The sequence below is a fragment of the Zootoca vivipara genome, chromosome 14, assembly GCF_965207765.1.
Source record: "Zootoca vivipara chromosome 14, rZooViv2.hap1.1, whole genome shotgun sequence".
NCBI classification, from domain to species: domain Eukaryota; kingdom Metazoa; phylum Chordata; class Lepidosauria; order Squamata; family Lacertidae; genus Zootoca; species Zootoca vivipara.
This window is the reverse complement of record NC_142597.1, coordinates 24,004,439-24,022,712: the sequence shown is the minus strand read 5'-3', so window position 1 is coordinate 24,022,712 and position 18,274 is coordinate 24,004,439. Positions and strand designations below refer to the sequence as shown.

Genomic DNA, 18,274 nt, shown 5'->3' with positions numbered 1-18,274 from the left:
TATTGCTCACTTTGATTCCTGAATATAATTTGTAGAGTCCTAGAAGGCACAGAAGGGTGACTTTTCCATGCCACTGTTTCTGCAAAATGAACGCCCAAGTAACTGAAACCATGATTTCGTTCAGTACAGGCAGCTCCCTGTTTATATGCATTCAATATGTGCATGACCGTGTATACATGCGTCGTGCTGAACCCGGAAGTGACCTGGAAATGTCATAAAGATGTCACTGAAGCATCACTAAAAGGGTGGAATGGGGTGTTTGCAGGCTTTTTCATGGGTTTCAATTATACATGATTTCATCAACATGTGAGCAGGGCTGGATTTAGGTTTGATGAGGCCCTAAGCTACTGAAGGCAACGGGGCCCTTTTTATGTCCAGCTGTCCTTTGTCAACAACAAATTGTTGCTGTTTTTTGTGTTGAGTATATGCTATATGGTAATTTATGGGCCTAATAGGTATCTAAAGCCATTTGCACATAACAAATAGGAGCCTACACCACACAAAACACTGTTGCTGTATGTGGGTTTTATTTTATTTGTTTTTTATCTTTTATTTTGGAAATGTACATCCAGTTTTTCCCCCTTTAGATTTTTTTGGGGCCCTAAGCTATAACTTGTTTAGCTTATACGTAAATCCGGCACTGCCATAGCTGCCAAGTCTCCCGTATTCCCTGGGAAATCCCCGTTTTCCCAGCTGTTCCTAGCTGAAGAAACAGATTTTTTTTTTTGTTTTATTCTGGCGCAGCGGCCATTTTGGAACTGGGTGGAGCATGCTCAGAAGTGACTTTTCATGCTGCTCTGCCCAGTTCCAAAATGGCTGCACAGTGCGACTTCTGGCGCAGTGGCCATTTTGGAACTGGGCAAAGCAGCATCAAAAGTCACTTCTGAGCATGCTCCGCCCAGTTCCAAAATGGCGGCAGCGCTACTTCCGACCCGGTCCCTTATTTCTCCGACAGCAACTTGGCAGGTATGGGCACTGCATGTGAGGTGCCTTGGGATGTAACCCCCACGTAAACAGGGCTGGGCTGGGTGGGCTGCCTGTAGTTCACTAAGCTTTTAGTAGTTCAAGTTCCCGATCAAGTGTCACCTGCGATCCTTGGGGAAGGCACCAAAGTTACACCTTGGCTTAACTGTTGCTTTGCTGTTTTTCTTCATAGCAAGCCACCCCAGAGCATTTACTTCAAGTCAGCTTGAGCATTTGACAGCATTTCAACACACATCATTAGCATAAAATCATATGTATTTACTTTAGCTGAGTTGGCTGACTTCTGCCTGACTGGAAAATACAGCGTTCATTAACCCCCCCAAACAACAACAACAACAACAACACAACCCCTCACCAACCTGGAGTGGCCCTAGGTGTAACATGACATTGGCCCAGTGAAGGATTTGGCAAGGAAATAATAAAAGGGGAAAGGTGGTGTAAATAAATTAAGACCGTTCTAGAACATTACCTATCCAACTCTTTAATTAGCAACAATAAAATCTGACATAAAAATAAAAATGAGGGAGGGAGGGTGAAGGAGAGAAAAATACTTCACATCTTCAAAGTTCATTTTGTGATAGCAGAAACTCATAATTCAATGCCAGTCCTTGGGCATTCGGGGAGACCATCAAAAGACAAGAGCAGAGCAAAACGGTCCAGTTCTCTGCTACCTCGGAAGGCGTGCAGTCAGTCCCTGGGACTTTGGGCTCAGTCTCATACAATATGAAGGGTTTTGAAAGCTGCAACAACTTGCTTCTCCTTTTCGTGCCTGTTCTGCAGGGATTCGAGGGATGAAATGGGAGGAAGATTCTCTCCGTTTAAGGTGCGTGCCAGATTCTTCTCGTCCTTGGGCTCTTGTTCCGACGACTTCGACACATAAAGCTTGGGCTTGGGGATGGTCTTGGCGTACTCGAGGGCCTGAAGGAAGCAAATGAAAAAAAATGAATGAACACAGCAGGGGGACACACTGTGCTTCCCAGGAAAGGGCACAGTTACACATCCAGCATTTACTTCACGTCTGGAAGTGCCGGTGGCGGCTGGGTTCAGTTTTCAAGTGGGAAGCCGTATGCTGGAGGAGGGGTGCTTAACCCTCTGCCTGGCTTCTGTTTCCACACAGAGTGGGGGATCGTTCCACACAATGATCTCCCACTCACATCCCTCACACACTGTTCCCCCCCCCCAGCTGGGATTCCACATGCAAGTTTGGAATATGGGAGTTTAGAATATTAGGACCCTCGTACCTACGGGACCGTCTCTCCTGGTATGCCCCGCGGAGGACCTTAAGGTCCACAAATAACAACATTTTGGAGATCCCGAGCCATAAGGTGGTTAGAATGGTCTCAACTAGGACCAGGGACTTTTCAGTACTGGCCCCGACTTGGTGGAACTAGGAGACCAGGGCCCTGCGGGATTTGACATCTTTCCGCAGGGCCTGCAAGACGGAGCTGTTCCGCCTGGCCTTTGGGCTGGACTCAGTCTGACCCCTGTGTTTTCCTCCCTGTGGTTTTGATTCGGGCTATTTTAAAATGGGGCTGCATTTTTAAAATTTTAAATTGTTTAACCTGTATTTTAATTGTTTTTTCTTTTATGTCTTGTTGTAATTTTACTGTGTCAGCCACCCTGAGCCCGGTTTTGACTGCTGAGGGCGGGGTATAAATAAAAATTATTATTATTATTATTATTATTATTATTATTATTATTATTATTATTATTATTAAAAGTAACTAGGGTTGGGGAAATCTAAAAAATTAGGAAGTGGGTGTTGGACGAGGTAAGGATGCTTTACCATGCCTGCCATCTTCCCAGCCACTGGTCTGCTGAAATCACCTTCATGCTGCTTTAAGGGAGAAGCAGCAGGTGAACAGAGATAACCATTCATTAAGTGGTGATTTACCGTGTGAACCGCATGTTTTACAGCACAGAGAGCCTCTGTGGGCACGTCCAAGTGGCAGTTTATCGACTCGGCGTTCCTCATGCGTAAAAGCTTTGCTTAGTGCCTGCACCACACCGTCTTTTCATCAAAAGGCCACCTCAAACCATCTCCCCGCTTAATCTGGATTCAAAGTTTCCAGCGGAAAATCCATTATGTAAATAAAATCCTAGTGAAATGGCAAAAGTGGATTGAGCTGAGGTGCGAGGACGAGAAGCGGGATGGCCTTTTGATGAGAATGGTGTTGCATGGATGGTGCCAAAAAACAAAACAAAAAAACACCCCACTTGCATGTGATGCATGAGCAATAAACTGCCACATGGAAGCATCCTATGTGCTGTTGACTCAAGGAAAAGAGCTGAGCATGTCCACCCAGTGCCTCTTATCCCTCTGCTTGCTGAGTTTCTCTTTCTGGGAGCTGACTCACCTTCTGCCTCGACAGGGCCGATTTGTTGTCGTGCCTCGGCTGTGGTTTCCGAGCGCTAGAGATGTTCTTCATGTTTTGTTCCTTAACCTGCTTGGCATATTCCTTCTGTTGCTTCATCTTTTCCGTCTGTCGGGAGACAAATGGCAGTAGTCGTAGGGCTGTTTAACAAGTCTGGGATGCAGTGTAAGGATGCGGTGTGATGGTTGGCGATAAATTTAGAGACAAGAGCAGAGACTGTTGATATCCCAACTGCCCCTATCAGCTCCGCCAAGCATGGCCAATGGTCCAGGATGATGGGAGCTGTAGTTCAGAAATATCTGGAGGGCACTGTGTCAGCTGCTCCTGGAAGAGGATAGAATGCTCGACTTCTTAAACCCAGGAGACCTGGGTTTAGAAATCCCTGCTCAGGAGTACAAAGATCTGTGGGTGGTATTTGTCAAAGCATGGTCTCTCGCCCTAGCCTACATCACAGTAATGTTGTGAAGATGAGATGGGGTTTATGCCACCGTAAACATCTTGAGGAACACACAGGATACAAACATGACTAATGACTTAAATAAATTATCTTCTGTTCTCTTTTGTGTTTCTGATTGTGTGGTCAGATCACCCATTTTACTTTGAGGGTGTGGATAGGACACTTAAAGAGAAGTCACTGAGAGTTTAGCTCACTTTTGGCTTCATAAATGATATGACATGTGGATATTCTATCAGGTTGAACAGGACTATCAGCCACCATTCCTGCTCCTCCTCTCATGTTCCAGGCAGGTTGTTCATCTTTTATGTTTTTTAAACAACCGAAACAGTTATACAGTGGTACCTCCGGTTATGAACGTAATCCATTCTGGAGGTCCGTTTGTAACCCAAAACTGCTCATAACATGAGATGCGCTTTCACTAATGGCAGCGTTTGCAAGGGGGACGGTACGTAACACAATGGTCCACTGTATATCCATCTGCCTTATTTCAACAATGGAGACATGTTCAAACTCAAGTTTATTTATGCATTAAATTTATATAGTCACCCATCAACAAATAGCCCCTGGGTGGCTTACAAGCAAGACAATATTAAAAATTTCAATATTTAACTACTGGAATTTATAGTAAGTGGATGAGACTTTCCTTAGAAATGATTTTTCATCTTAGACGCCACTCGTGCCATTCCAGTCATACCCGGTGATGGATTAACCACTGGTTGGACGAAGCACGCGCTTAAATCTTTATTTTATGGTTTAATATTATTTTTATTTAAAAATCATATCGGGGAGGGCGTATAACCTTTTCAGTGCTCAGGGCTAACAACAACAACAACAATAACTACAACAAAAAATATTAAAAACACGATAAAATATCATCATTGTGGCCCTAGTCATACCAGAATGGCATGTTATGCTTGACATGTAAGTTTATGGAGAGAAAAAAACCTCATGGTTTCACGAAGGCTGTATGTGTTGCTATGGACCTCTGCATTTATTCCTATTTCAGCTGTCCAATCTGCTTCATTTCACACACAAGGCCAAAGGAATCAAAGCAGCTTTTAAAGTACTCTGGACCGGTGCTGTCTGCTGAATTATTTCCCCCACTGCAACACCCCGCGGTGCTCTCCTAGACTGCAAATGCTATATGACTGTTGCCTTATCAGTAGGGTGGAAGGGCAGCCAGGATTATGTTCTCCCATCTATCTGCTCAGAGCATCTTGCAAAATCATCCACGGTAAAGGGGGAGAAAAGAGGCTTCTTTCAGGCCCTTTCTTGGATGATTGGCTCCATCTTCTTCTTTGGTCCAGCAACACCTGATGTTTCTTAACAGGGCCTAATGTGCATTCAGCTACTCTACGGCTGCATTTGCTCTGCTGTGTTTACTTTCATTTTCCTCCCTTCTGCAATAAAGCCAGGCCATCTGAATTCGCAAGGGCAGCTCAATTGCATTAAAGTAATGCACACTTGAACCAGCCGGAAGAGAATAAACTTGGGTGTACTTATCTGCAATTGGAATTCTCCGCAGGTGAGTATCGACTAATGGATACCTTTGCCAAAGGGCAAAGAAAACGGCAGATTGAAAATATGATCTATTTTGAATGCGCCTGGGTTCGGAGGACACAGTGTCCGCCCCTGCCCCCACCTCTGTTTCTTTGGGTCAGGAAGAACAAACAGAACCACAGGGATGGATGGGAGCGGATCATCTAGTCCAGATTCCCTCAGGCTGCCCCCACCAAGATGTTTTGGGGACTCCAGTCCGCATCAGCCCCAGACATATTTGCCATTGATGAGGGATGATGGGAGTCCAAGTCTCCACATCATTCCCGACTTTTCAAACCTCCACTGCCCCCAATTTCAAATCCATTGTCCTTTAGGGATGCTGCTACATAACACCAAGGATTCATTCGGGAACAGCCCCACACCACAAATTTGTGTACTATTTGCAGGTGCTAATTTAAAGGTATAGATGCCTCCAGGAAAATGGACAGTGGGGGTGGCTGGGGTCTCACCGGGACTGTGCTTCCTTGAAAAAAAAAAGGGGGGGAAGGACAGCAGGCTCAGGCCCCTTAAGCCCACCCCCATCCCAATTTTTCTGATTGTAAATTGATTTAACTGATTTTAATTCTGCATTTTTACATTGTTGTGACTTGCCCTAGGAGATAGTGGTGAAGGGCAGGTAACAAGTCTAACAAATCAATTAAAAACATAATAGCAACAACAACAACAGCTTGTATCCAAAGTAGCACTGGTGGATTTCTGCTGGCCCTGTGGCACTTATGTTTCCTCTCCCCACTCCAGAGACGATTTTGGAGGCACACCAGAGGCTTCAGGGGAGAGGAGAGGTCCATTCTGATAGTGTACATAACTTGTGCTAGTGGAAGGGGAGCATTTGATACTGCCCAATATTAAAGATATTAATATTAACAACAATAATATTAAAATAAAAAAATTCCTTCAGTAGCACCTTAAAGACCAACTAAGTTTTTATTTTGGTATGAGCTTTCGTGTGCAACACGGCTACCTACCTGTAACAATAATATTGCACCTGTTGTTGTCCCCAGTGCAGGACAGTTGCAAGATGTGCAAAAGATTTAATTTTTTTTTAAAAAAATGCCATGCATGCTGCTTACTTTCTCTTTGATGGTTTCATAGTCAGGTCCAAGGCCTCCAAGCTTGAGGTCCATCTTCATGTAGCCTTTTGTCCTCGAACCCTAAGCAGAGAGTTGGGATGAAGTTTTGCTTCCTGAGCAAATGGCAAAGACCTCCGCCATTCATTGTTTGACGACTTATTTAACCAGGACTGCAAGGATCAGTAATGACCACAGGAAGAGCAGGAAAAAAAACAACAACTGGAGAGGGGACCTGAAGATATTCCCCATGATATTCAAACTCATGAAACTGTGGTTGGGTTTCAAACTCAAGTTAGTAAACAAGTGAGCACCTGAAACTTTGCTTTGATCCTGGCTTGCTTTCACTAACTGGAGCATAAACAAGCCACAGTTCCTTGAGTTTGGGAACATCAAGAGAAACTGTGGTTTGTTCATAACTGGAATAAAGCTTTTATTTTCCTCTTGCATGCACAAGAGGAGGACAAGGTATTGCACATGAGTTCCTTGCCATAACTTACTCCTGTATGGGAAACAGTGGCTTCCTGTGACAACTCAGCTGAGCCAAAGATAACCCAAGTGTTGACAGGAAGGCTCTGAATTCACTGGCACAGGCCCAATTGCAAACTCAGGAACTGCAATAGCAATGGGGATCTTCCTTTTAAGTTTTTCAGTGAGCGTGCCTGGGCTGTCGCTTGCCCCACACAGCTTTAACTGCCAAGATACAAATTTCTGTTTTCTCTGAAGCATCCAGCATAATAGCCCCAGAGAATTTGGCTGTGAGAGTCCCACCCATAGGTTGGGGGGGGGAAGGAAGACTCGGGCCAGCAGCTTTTGATAAGGAAAACTAGAATTAGAAACTGATATCCCTTTCTGTCAAGGATCATTTTCACAACTTGGTGTTGTTGTGGCTATATTTGAGGAAAATGTAAACATTTCCAGCAAGCAAGCAAAGAGAACCTCTCAAAGTTGGGGGCCAGGTTGTATTATGAATGGCAACCCTCTGTGAAATTCTTCAGAAGCCTGCGTGTTAAGACCATTATCCAAAAAAGGGAACAAAAGATGATAGTCTGGATATGGAGGAAGAGAAAGGGAAGGAAATCTGCCCTGCAGTTATGGTTCTAATCCAGCTAACCCCCTTCTTAGGGGCAGTGAAGCAGCAATCCACAAAGAGCCATCTGAGTAGCCATCTGAGTCATCACTCATGGACAATTATTTCAGCTTAGCTTGTCTGCTCTGGGGCCAGAAGCCACCTTCTTAAACAGTGTAATTTGTCATGGGTGCATGAGGATATTTTTCAAAACCGTCCTGTCCCAGTGTCAGGATGTAATTGCTACTGCATGGAGTCTGGACATGCTGTTGAAAAAAAAGGAACCACAAAATCAAAGCTGTAGTGAACTGGGACCCTGGTTAAGTTTGTTGTGAGAATATCTGAGCTTCAGAAATGCTGTAGCATCCGATGGGTTTGGGTTCATTTCCCTCGGGAAGCGGGGTGGGTATATTGATGGGCAAAATGGGCATGGCAAGGGTAATGGTTCCCTCTCGGACTTGCAGCCTGGCTTCCTGCTGATGTATATAAATGGCTGTGTTTGAAACCGTTTTTTTGCGGATGCAACAGCTTAAAGGTGAAACAGTGCCCCCTGCATCCTTCCATATGACAGATCTCATAATGCGGAGGCAGGGGAGAAGTGGCAAATGGATTGGTTAGCACAGATACTAGGAATTAAATACTAGCAAATGAAATATTATTTTTTAAAACTCTCCTTTCTCAATAAGCTTTTGATTCTGTTGTTCCTCGTCATGTCGCTCGTGAGTGCTGCTCCTCTTGTTCTTAATGCTGTTGCTTTGAGTTTGCTAATTTGTGCTTTAGTGGGGAGATCATGGGTTTTTTTTAATAATAAAAAAGCTTTTATATTAAGGTTACCAGATTTTTTTCAATGAATCCGGGGAGACTTTTCAACTTCAATGGATTTTGTATGGGGACTGATTTGTAAATCTGGGGACTGTCCCTGGGAAACGGGGACGTCTGGTAACCTTATTTTATATTGCGAAATTGCTTTGAGCAAGTCCTTTGGGGAGTGGGAAAGAGGATAAAATTTAAACATAAACAAAATACCCCTCTCCGGCATTTGCAGTTAAATACACCCTCCCGTTGCTTATTTGCTCATTTGTTGCAGGGCCTTAATTGCAACACTTTGGTGCTTTCCAAGATTACATTTCTCATTGCGGGGTTGACAGTATTGCACAATGGATTAATTCCACAATTAGTTTGCTAATGGACAGCTAATTGGGCAGCAGATTTTCTTTCCTTACGAAACTAAACTAGTACTTATAAAGAATGTGGGTGGCAAACATAATCTTAAAAGGCACCACTCCATTCCTCACTGGACAACAACTCCCATCACTCCTGACCACTGTCCATGCTTCCTGGGGGGATGGGAGTTGGAACTCAGTGCATAGCTGTCAACCCTCCCTTTTTTTGCGGGAAACTCCCTTATTCCAAGCCACAGCTGTCAACCTTCCTTTTTTTGCTGGAAATTCCCTTATTCCAGCGCCGTTTCCCACTGCTATCCTGGATTGTTAGATATACCGTAGACTGTCCCTAGGACAGGTGAGGCTGCTGATCCCTTATTTTCAAATCCGAAAGTTGACAGCTATGACTCAGTAACACCTGGAAGGGCCACAAACTCCCCATCCTTGAATTAGGCTGCTGAGAGTTCCCTGGGAATAAAGGCTGACTGTTAAACCACGCTGGGGATTGATAGGGACCCAGGTGGCGCTGTGGGTTAAACCACTGAGCCTAGGGCTTGCTGATCAGAAGGTCGGCGGTTTGAATCCCTGTGACGGGGTGAGCTCCCATTGCTTGGTCCCAGCTCCTGCCAACCTAGCAGTTTGAAAGCATGTCAAAATGCAAGTAGATAAATAGGAACCGCTACAGCGGGAAGGTAAACGGCATTTCCATGTGCTGCTCTGGTTTGCCAGAAGCGGCTTTGTCATGCTGGCCACATGACCTGGAAGCTATACGCCAGCTTCCTCGGCCAATAATGCGAGATGAGCGCGCAACCCCAGAGTCGGTCACGACTGGACCTAATGGTCAGGGGTCCCTTGACCTTTTAATAACTCTCAGCATCCTTAACAAACTACATCTCCCAGAATTCTTTGGGAGAAGCTGTGAATGTTTAAAGTGTTGTGACACCAGGGCCATCTTAAGCGCCCCTGGCGCCGTGGTGCGCCGCATCCCTCCGGTGCCCCCCCTGCCCCATTTCCCAGCGTGGTGGGCGGGCGGGCGCAGTGCGGCTGCCACAGGCGCTGCTGCGCGGTGGGTGGGCAGGCACAGCGCGGTTGCCGTGAGCGCAGCTGTGCGGCGGACCGGCCAGTCAACGGGCGGGCGCAGCTCGCGGCGTCCACCTGGTGGGCTGGTGCCGTGGTGCCCTGCGCTACCCAGCCTGGCCGTAGGGCCGGCCCTGTGTGACACCGCTTTCAATGCACAGGGCAGATGGGGCCTCAAAATGCTAATGAAGTTGAATTGCTCCCCTTTCAGGAGTCCCATCACACACACAAAAACACACCTGATTCCCCCCACCCACGCCCCCAAATACCTTCTATATCTCATCAGCCTAAGGTGGGTATTTTTTAAAACAACAACAAAAAACAACAACAATCAATCAGTACAGTATATTAATTTTAGGATATAAATAAATAAATAATTTGAAACAGTTGTGGTTTTTTGGGGCCACTGTCCCTTTGTGTCCATAAACTCCTCCTTAGTGCCTTCTACTAAGGGAGATACTAACTCAAAATTCAAAACAGTAATAATAATTTATTCAAAATTCAATTAAAACTATTTAGCTTTGTTAATTAAACAACCAAACAACCAAATGGTGTACTTGCTCTGGTAATACCAGCTTCTCAAAGCCTGATAGTCATTTATACATCCTGTTACCACCTACTTTGTGAACCACTGATTAAATTATTTTTGGTAAGATTTTATTAAAGTTTTTTGGTTTTTTTTTTGGTAATGTAATAAGACAAAAGAAAGTAATCTAAATTAAAACAAAAACGGAAAAACAAAAACAAAAGGAAACATAGAGTCCTCTCTTAAAGGTGGGAACCACTGATTTAGAAGGAGGCGGTAGGATTGCTGCTCAAGGAACTGAGAGCCAGAATTCCTTGCAGATCTATCACAAAACACTATAGGAGACCACAGGCCCGCTTCCACCCACCCTTGCTCTGCTTGATGCTCTTCCCAGCTTACCTTCCTGTTCTCCTTCCTCTCCTTCTGCTTTTCCATCTGAATCAAGTAGCCTTCGGAATTGCTGCGGCTCAGAATGGGCTGGCGGGTCTGTTCACAGCTCTCCATGTTGAGTTGCGAGTCGCTCTCTCCCCTCTGTATAATGGGAGGAAACATGGCCGTGAACTGGCTCACAGCGAGGTGATCATCTGCCAGCTGAGAGATTTCTCGGTGATGCCGCTCTGCCGCCTGGATGAGCCGGGTGGCTGGGGAAAGGGCTCTTACCGGGGTGTGAGCAGATGGCTGAGACGGCCTCAAGGAAGAAGAGCGGGAAAAGGGAAGCAAAAGGAAACAAAGTAAAATGGAAGACAACGGAAAGCAGCAGCGGGGTGAGAATCATTTTTAGACCTATCTAGGTAGTCATATGCGTTGGGAGATGTATAAGGTATAGCAACAGTACCACTCTATTCTGCCTTTGTCAGACCCCATGGAGAGTACCTTGTCTAGTTCTGGGCACCACAGATTAAGAAGGATATTGACAAGCTGGAACGTGGGCAAAGGAGGGGCAACCAAGAGTCTGGAAACCAAGCCTAATGAGGAACAGTTGAGGGACTTGGGTATGTTTCGCCTGGAAAAGAGGAGACTGAGAGAAGATATGATAGCCATCTTCAACTAATTAAAGGCCTGTCACATGGAAGATGGAGTAAGCTTGTTTTCTGCTGCTCCAGAGGGTAGAATCTGACAGAACCTTCTGACAGTAAGAGCTGTTTGACAGTGAAACAGACTTCTTTAGAAGGTGGTGGATTCTCCTTCAATGGAGATTTTAATACAGAGGTTGGATGGCCACCTGTCATGGATGCTTAAGATTCCAGCACTGAAGGAGGTTGGACAAGGTGACCTCTGGGGTCCCTTCCAACTCTAGGATTCTATGATTCCATGATGCGAGCCTTCTCCTCCACCCCACTCACCTAGCTGCTATGTGGGAGAACAATAACCTGTGTGTGTGTGAGAGAGAGGGGGGGGGGAAGATGCATGCTGAATGCTAGAAGCAGCATAACAAAATATTTTTTTGAAAAAAGCTCTTTCAGTGGATGAGAGATATTGCAAGAAAATTGTATAGGTAAATACATGGGCAATGCTGCAGAAAAGTTAGTATCTGTTATGTACTAATTGGGGACCACAGTCCGTATTCATGGCAATTTCAGGCACAAATCAAGAGAAAATGAGCTAGTACTGGCTATACATCTACAATGCTCCCCTGATTCTCTGACTCTTTTAATAATATTGATTATCCTGCATCCTTACTCTGAGTTACCAGAAACATAGCTGCCGAGGGTCTTCTTTGTATGAATCTGTCTGGGGTTCCAAGACAAAACCTCTCCGTTTACAGGCTGTTGAAGACCTGCATTGTAGGCATCCGAAAAGCTCTTGTGCTCTACGAGGTTCCAACACTTGCCATGTCTGGCGGTAGACCAAGGCTCTGAAACTGTATACCTATAGGGATACTGGTGGTGGGACCCAGAAGCGTTTTCAGGATCACATCGGTATTTCTTCTTCTTTTCACCAGTACATGGTGAATGAAACCCTGTGAAGTTCTGGTAGGAGCCTGGCTGAAGAGGATTCCTAGCAGAGGTCAAGTTCATGGAATTTTGCTTGCCATCCTGATGAATAACATAGGCTGAGTCTGGAGAGAATGGGCTGTCCTGACCAGATCTCTTGGGAGCTGAAGGAGCGGCAAATGGATTTGGATGCAACCTGTGATGCAACGGACGTCTGGCGTCCTGCTCCAAATCAGGCACTTCTCTATAAGAGCTGGAATCTGCACAAGCATTCTCAAATTCTAACAGATTGTGACATCCACCATACTGGCTTCTTAGTTCTACTTGGGCTCCCAATGGATGCTGGAGAGAGTTTTCTTTCGGGGATGCAGCTTGGCTTGGGTCTGTTCTGCCTGTCTTGGGCCATTGGTATGGGTGAGCCTAAAACAAGCAAGCAAAGTTATCATGAAACTCAAGATAGCCATCTTGCATTCATGAAGAATCACGTTGTGAAAATGCTGGCAAGCAACACAAGCGACCCTTCTTTATTATGACATCTTTATCCCAGCCTCTCCAAGGAAGGGGTTGTGATGTGGGTTAGGCTTAGAGGGCATGACTGACCCATTGAAAACTCCGCAGCATAGCGGGGATTTGGAACCCAGTGCTAGTCCAACACTAACTGCTATACCACGCAGGCTATCACACTATATGCAACAGCAGCCCTAAACCTGGAGGGCGATGGTTCCTTTTTGTGCATGTACCTATCAAATAAAATTTGATACCAATGTGTTGTAGTGGAGAGAGTTTTGGAAGTGAGTCAGGGAGACCCGGGTCCAAATCTCTGGTCAACTGAGAAGCTAGGTGGATGGCTTTAGGGCAATCCACCACCTCTCAGGTTGTAGTGGTGAAATGGGAGAAGCTCTTGAAGAGGATAAGTGAATAAAAAGAAATGGAATACAAATAGACGAAGACTCTTATAAAACCATGCCTACCCGCTGGGATATGGGGAAAAAGGCTGTAGTTGAATCCAGACAGGAATGAGGGGAAGACTCATAGACCTTGTAACTGAGATAGATAGGGAGAGTGGAACTCTATAACCTTAAAGTTGAGGTGCTCAAGGACTCATTGCTTTGAAACATCAGGTCATGAGCAGGCTTGGCCAACTTTACTACTGCCTGTTAAAATTTGGAATTGTGATAATACTGATGAACCCTCTCTCCCTAACATTCTGAGGTGGCCTCAATCTTCAAAAGAGTTAGCATCCTAGCTTGTCAAGAATGCATGCTTTGCCCATGACCTTGGCTGCATTCAATCCAGAGTCAAAATGAAGGCATCCGCCTTCCCTCCAAGTACCATGTAAGCAAGCTTTAACTGCTGTGTACACATCAAGTATAACACAAAGAGTAAGCAATCAATGAATGGAATTTTTGCATCTAATGATGTACCGGTTCTGCACAGGAACGTTTGCAAGATTATCAGCTCATGCGAACTACATATGTCACAAGCGGAAAATGATTACTTCATGAAAAAGAAGCAAATTGGATTTTGTTTGACCAGGACAAATCAAGTGTATGTGTAGTAAGTGGTCATCTTTTTAAAGTTCAAGGACTGCTCCCTTCCTGCCTTCCTTCCAGTGCAGTGCTTGGAGGCTCAGGAAAAAAAAAAGTGAAATTGAAAAATAATTCAATTTCAGAAGAGTTTTACATTTTTTCTGCATCAGTCAATTGTGCCCCACTGCATCCTAAAATAAACAAGGCAGCAATGTGTTAGTACATTCTTCCTTAGAAACAAACACCCTCCTCCCTTAGGAGGCCTGACACTAAAATGAAGAAGACGCGGGGATAATTATAAGTGCAAAAACACCAGTGTTAAAAAAAAAATGAAGTCTTGGGGCACCCTAAAAGTAACAAATTTATTATGGCACAATAATGCCAAAATCACCAAACAGCAACATCACACCAAATAATGTTAGACTAATAACAACTCCCATGATCCCTAGCTAACAGGACCAGTGGTCGAGAAAGATGGGAATTGTAGTCCAAAACATCTGTAGGGCCAAAGTTTGGGGGTGCCTGTCTTAGTAAGAAATTCTTAGCCCTTACCATCCACAGAGGGACAGCAGCTCCTCCCAGCTCTCACCTGGGATCTTTTATTTCCCTTCCCAGCCTCTCACCCTGGGTGGGAGATGTACTTTTCCCTCTCTTCTACCCAGGGCCCTCCATTAACCATCTACCACCCCCAGGAGTATGCAATCCCTGGACCTTAATAGAGGCGCCAGACATAGGATTCCAAAGAAAAAAGAAAAGAGGGAAATTCTTCATATTCATCCATAAAAGAGAACATGCCTCTTTGAAGAGGATGCTTACTAAATGACACATATGTGATCATCTTAAAAATAAAGGAAGCTGCTTCAGAACTCTTCATTTTGCCCATATGCAAATTTAATCAGAGGAACATAGGAATATGCCTTATAATGAGTGAGACCAGTGGTCCACGCAGCTCAATATTGTCTACACTGACTAGCAGCCTTTCCCTGCCCTACCTACTGAGATCCCACTGGTTGAATCTGGGACTTTCTGTGCACAAAGTGAATGCCTTACCACTGAGCTACAACCTGCCCTGGTATAATTGATGAGCCAAAGTTCCTTTAATTCTCCAACAGCCCTACAAAAGAGGTGTAACACTTGTGTTTAAAAAGGGAACAAGATGAAGGAAATCGAGGACTGACCTGAAGCATTGGGAGGAGGGCATGCTGCTTCTGCCACCGTGCCATGAAAATTAATGTGTGCTCTGTGTGTTCTTCATGCAAACGTCCATATTAGAAGAGTCTGAATCATACCAGCATTGTACCTCCTCTGTCAAAGGCAGGATGCCTCTGAATATCAGCTGCTGCACTCATGCCCAGTTTGCAGGTCCCCCACAGGCATCTGGTTAGCCACCAAGAGGACAGGATGCTGGCCTAGATGGGCCATTGGCCTGATCCAGCAGGCTCACCTTGCGTTCCTATCTTAAGCTCACCTCTTTTTTCCTATGGGTAGAACTGCCTGATTTGGCCTTTGGGGGAATGGGCTTCTGTTCTGTGCCCACATCAAACATTGCTTTAGGTTCGCGGTGATGAGGGCAAAAGATCAATCGGCTGCTTCTAGGGCTGGTCCAAGGTGTTTTGCTCCTCCATGCAAAGGACAGGAGGGCACCTTCCCCCGTTTCCATGTACAAAAGCCAACCAGGCTGGCGGGTTAATCTGACTTGTCTTTGACAGTGGCAATAATAGAGGGACTCATTCAAGGGCAACAGGCAAGCAAAGGCAGGCCGCAGGCAGGCTATGTAGCACACAAACAGCTCTCTTCACTCACCGCCCCCTCTGCAACTGCCGCCTGAGGCGCCTGACTCACTTTGCCTAATGGCAGGGCTGACCCTGGCTGAGTCAATGTCTGAATAGGAGCTAAGAGGTCTCCGTCGCCATTTTAAAGAACCATCAAACTCGAAATGGATTGCCGGGGGGGGGGGGAGTTAAAGCTTCATCAAGTTCCAGTTAAGGCCTCAGGTGCCACTCCTCATGAGGTGAGACGCTGGACTCCCCAGAGGTAACGCACAAAGCCATTCTCAACGCATTTAATCTTTGTCCGCACTGAACTCCTCCATTTCATCCTCCAGCCTCCCCAGGGTTCCTTTGTGTGCAACACTTGCATTGGAGGCAGAGTGTATGCACTCAGAATAACTGCTTAATGGTAGGTATTAAGTCACATATAGAGCAGAATGTTTTAGTGAAAGCTTTAGCACTAGGGAATCCCAGCTCCCGGTGACAAGACGATAACCTGTTAGCCAGACCTTTTCTCTAGTGATTAGTGTTTATATGCAGAGCCAAATCTTGCTTATAGCCCTACAGTCTCGGCATGAGACGGAGGCAAGCGGTGAGCTGGCCATCACTTTCCTGCTTGGGTGCATTGAGTGGTGTAGTAAAAAGAAAAAAAGGGGGAAATAATTAAAAATTCACTTTTCAGCAAAGAAAAACTTGCATCGCTTTACTTTCGCAGCATAACATTCCTCCTTGGGCTGTCTCCTAAAGAGCAGGCAGCTGGAAACTCAAAACAGTATGTTCAAGAGGTTCCAGCATAATCTCAAGCACACAATCCAACTAAAAGAGAGAGAGAGAGAGAGAGAGAGAGAGAGAGAGAGAGAGAGAGAGAGAGAGAGAGAGAGAGAGAGAGAGAAATGGCCTTTCTCAAAGCCATCGTATGGGGAGAGTCTTTGCCAGATACAGCTATACATACAAGGGCTCTCGAAATACTGTTTAAAAAATGTGGACAGATTAGGGGCAGAGCTCACCTACACAATACCACTTGCCCCATTGCATCCATCAGAACACTTACAGACCGTCCAAGTGTCCCTATTTTCCAGGGGCAAAACAACAACAACAACAACAACAACAACATGTCCCAATTGGCATTGGAGAAATGTTGGAGGGTATGCACTCTGAAGAGACTTTCATGGGTGAAACTGACCCAGTTGAAAAGTACTGAATTTGGTTTTTTAAAAAAATAACATTTATTGATTTCCAAACATTACAAATTACAAAAATTCACAAAAAACACAAAAAAATAAAAACATAAAAAAGAAAAACATCAATTCTAACATTTTAATTAACATTGTAGACTTCCTCGATTCCCCTCACACTGGGTCCATTTTTAACTCCAAATTAAGCAATTTTCATTTATTATCTTAAATCATTCTAACACATTTTTCATTACCTCACAACTATTTCTATTCTTAAAAGCATCGACTATCTTCCACCCCTAATTCATCTTAATCGAAATTGAAATTTATTTTCCCATCCATCTATCCTCTATTTCTCCCCTTAGCCTCAAATTTATACCCCCCAAAATTTCCATACATTCAAATATTATTTATTTTATCATAATAACATTTAAACACTTAAATCTAATTCACCCCCCCCCCCCTGGACTCAGGGTCTCCCAGATGAATCAGCCAGTTCCATAGGTCATTCCAGTTTTGGGCCATCAGTCAGAAAATAACATCCATTATTACTCCTTACCCCACTCCCGCTATTTCACCACCTATCCACCACTCTCCCTTCTTTGTCTCCTGCTGCCTCTCCAATTTCCTAGCTATTGCACAATACCATCCAACTACATTTCCACTTTTCAGCCCTGTCTCAATTTTGGTTCCCCTTAAGTTCTGGCCCCAGCATGGATCCTGTCCTCCCTCTCTCACTGGGAGGGCATTATTCCATGCTGGTTCTTCTTTGAAGGCTCTTTGAATCAAGCATGAGTCCTGTTCCCCCCTCTCACTGAGGGAACAATGTTCCATGCAGCTTCTTCATCATCTTTGAATTCAATTACATTGTCCATGGCTGATGATTGTTCATCTTGCTTCTCTTCATACTTTGTTGGGATTAGTCCTTTTCCACTTTCCGCACAGTTCTGTTTTATTTTATCAATCTGTATAGTATTCTGACGCAGTTCACTTTTAAAATCCAAAAGCAATTCCAAAAGTTCCTTTTGAAAGTCAATAATGTCAGAAGATGTTTTGTCTACTGACATCCTGGCCGTCTCCAATTTCGTGGGAACAGCGCAGATTACAAACAGGAAATGGTGCAGTTCGTATTTCCAAACTTCAGAAACAGAAATTATGCCCGATCTGGTTACAAACTCTCATTTTTAATTCTTCTTCATATCTTAAAACTCATATATCCATTTATGAAAAGAACATCTATCAAACTTCTTATTCACAACCTTATATTTTACGCTCTCTTCAATGTTGACAGTTTTCAGCCTCAAAGAGATAAATAAATTCAATCCTATTGTGATGTCATAATAGCAGCTCGCTGATCCCTCCAGGGACCAGACTCCAGCTTCCAGGGGGACTTTCCCCAGACCAAATTAAAGAACCTTTACAGGGATTTTGTAAAGTCCAACCTTTCTCCACTTTACCCTGTCTTAGGGGGGAAAGTTTTAAGTCCGATTTTTGGTAATTAAAAACTTCCTGTCAGCTTCCCGGCTTCGGTCAAGTTAACTGCGTCTCAGTTTGCTCAATGGGAGAAATCGACTTCCTTTTTAAATCTC

General features: G+C 44.6%; 1 protein-coding gene across 3 annotated transcripts in view; it reads right to left on the bottom strand.

Moving 5' to 3' along the window:
- Positions 1 to 1,449: 1,449 nt before the first annotated feature.
- The window catches only part of JHY (junctional cadherin complex regulator), a 31,707-nt gene continuing 14,882 nt past the window's right edge, over positions 1,450 to 18,274 (bottom strand). For all 3 annotated transcript variants that reach the window (XM_035140007.3, XM_088657810.1, XM_088657811.1), the window contains exons 4-8: positions 11,959 to 12,632; positions 10,678 to 10,966; positions 6,447 to 6,527; positions 3,342 to 3,467; positions 1,450 to 1,902 (exon numbers count right to left, since the gene is read on the bottom strand). In XM_035140007.3, coding sequence (XP_034995898.3) covers positions 1,699 to 1,902; positions 3,342 to 3,467; positions 6,447 to 6,527; positions 10,678 to 10,966; positions 11,959 to 12,632 — 1,374 coding nt within the window. In that variant the 3' untranslated portion in view covers positions 1,450 to 1,698. The remainder of the gene's footprint in view (positions 1,903 to 3,341; positions 3,468 to 6,446; positions 6,528 to 10,677; positions 10,967 to 11,958; positions 12,633 to 18,274) is intronic.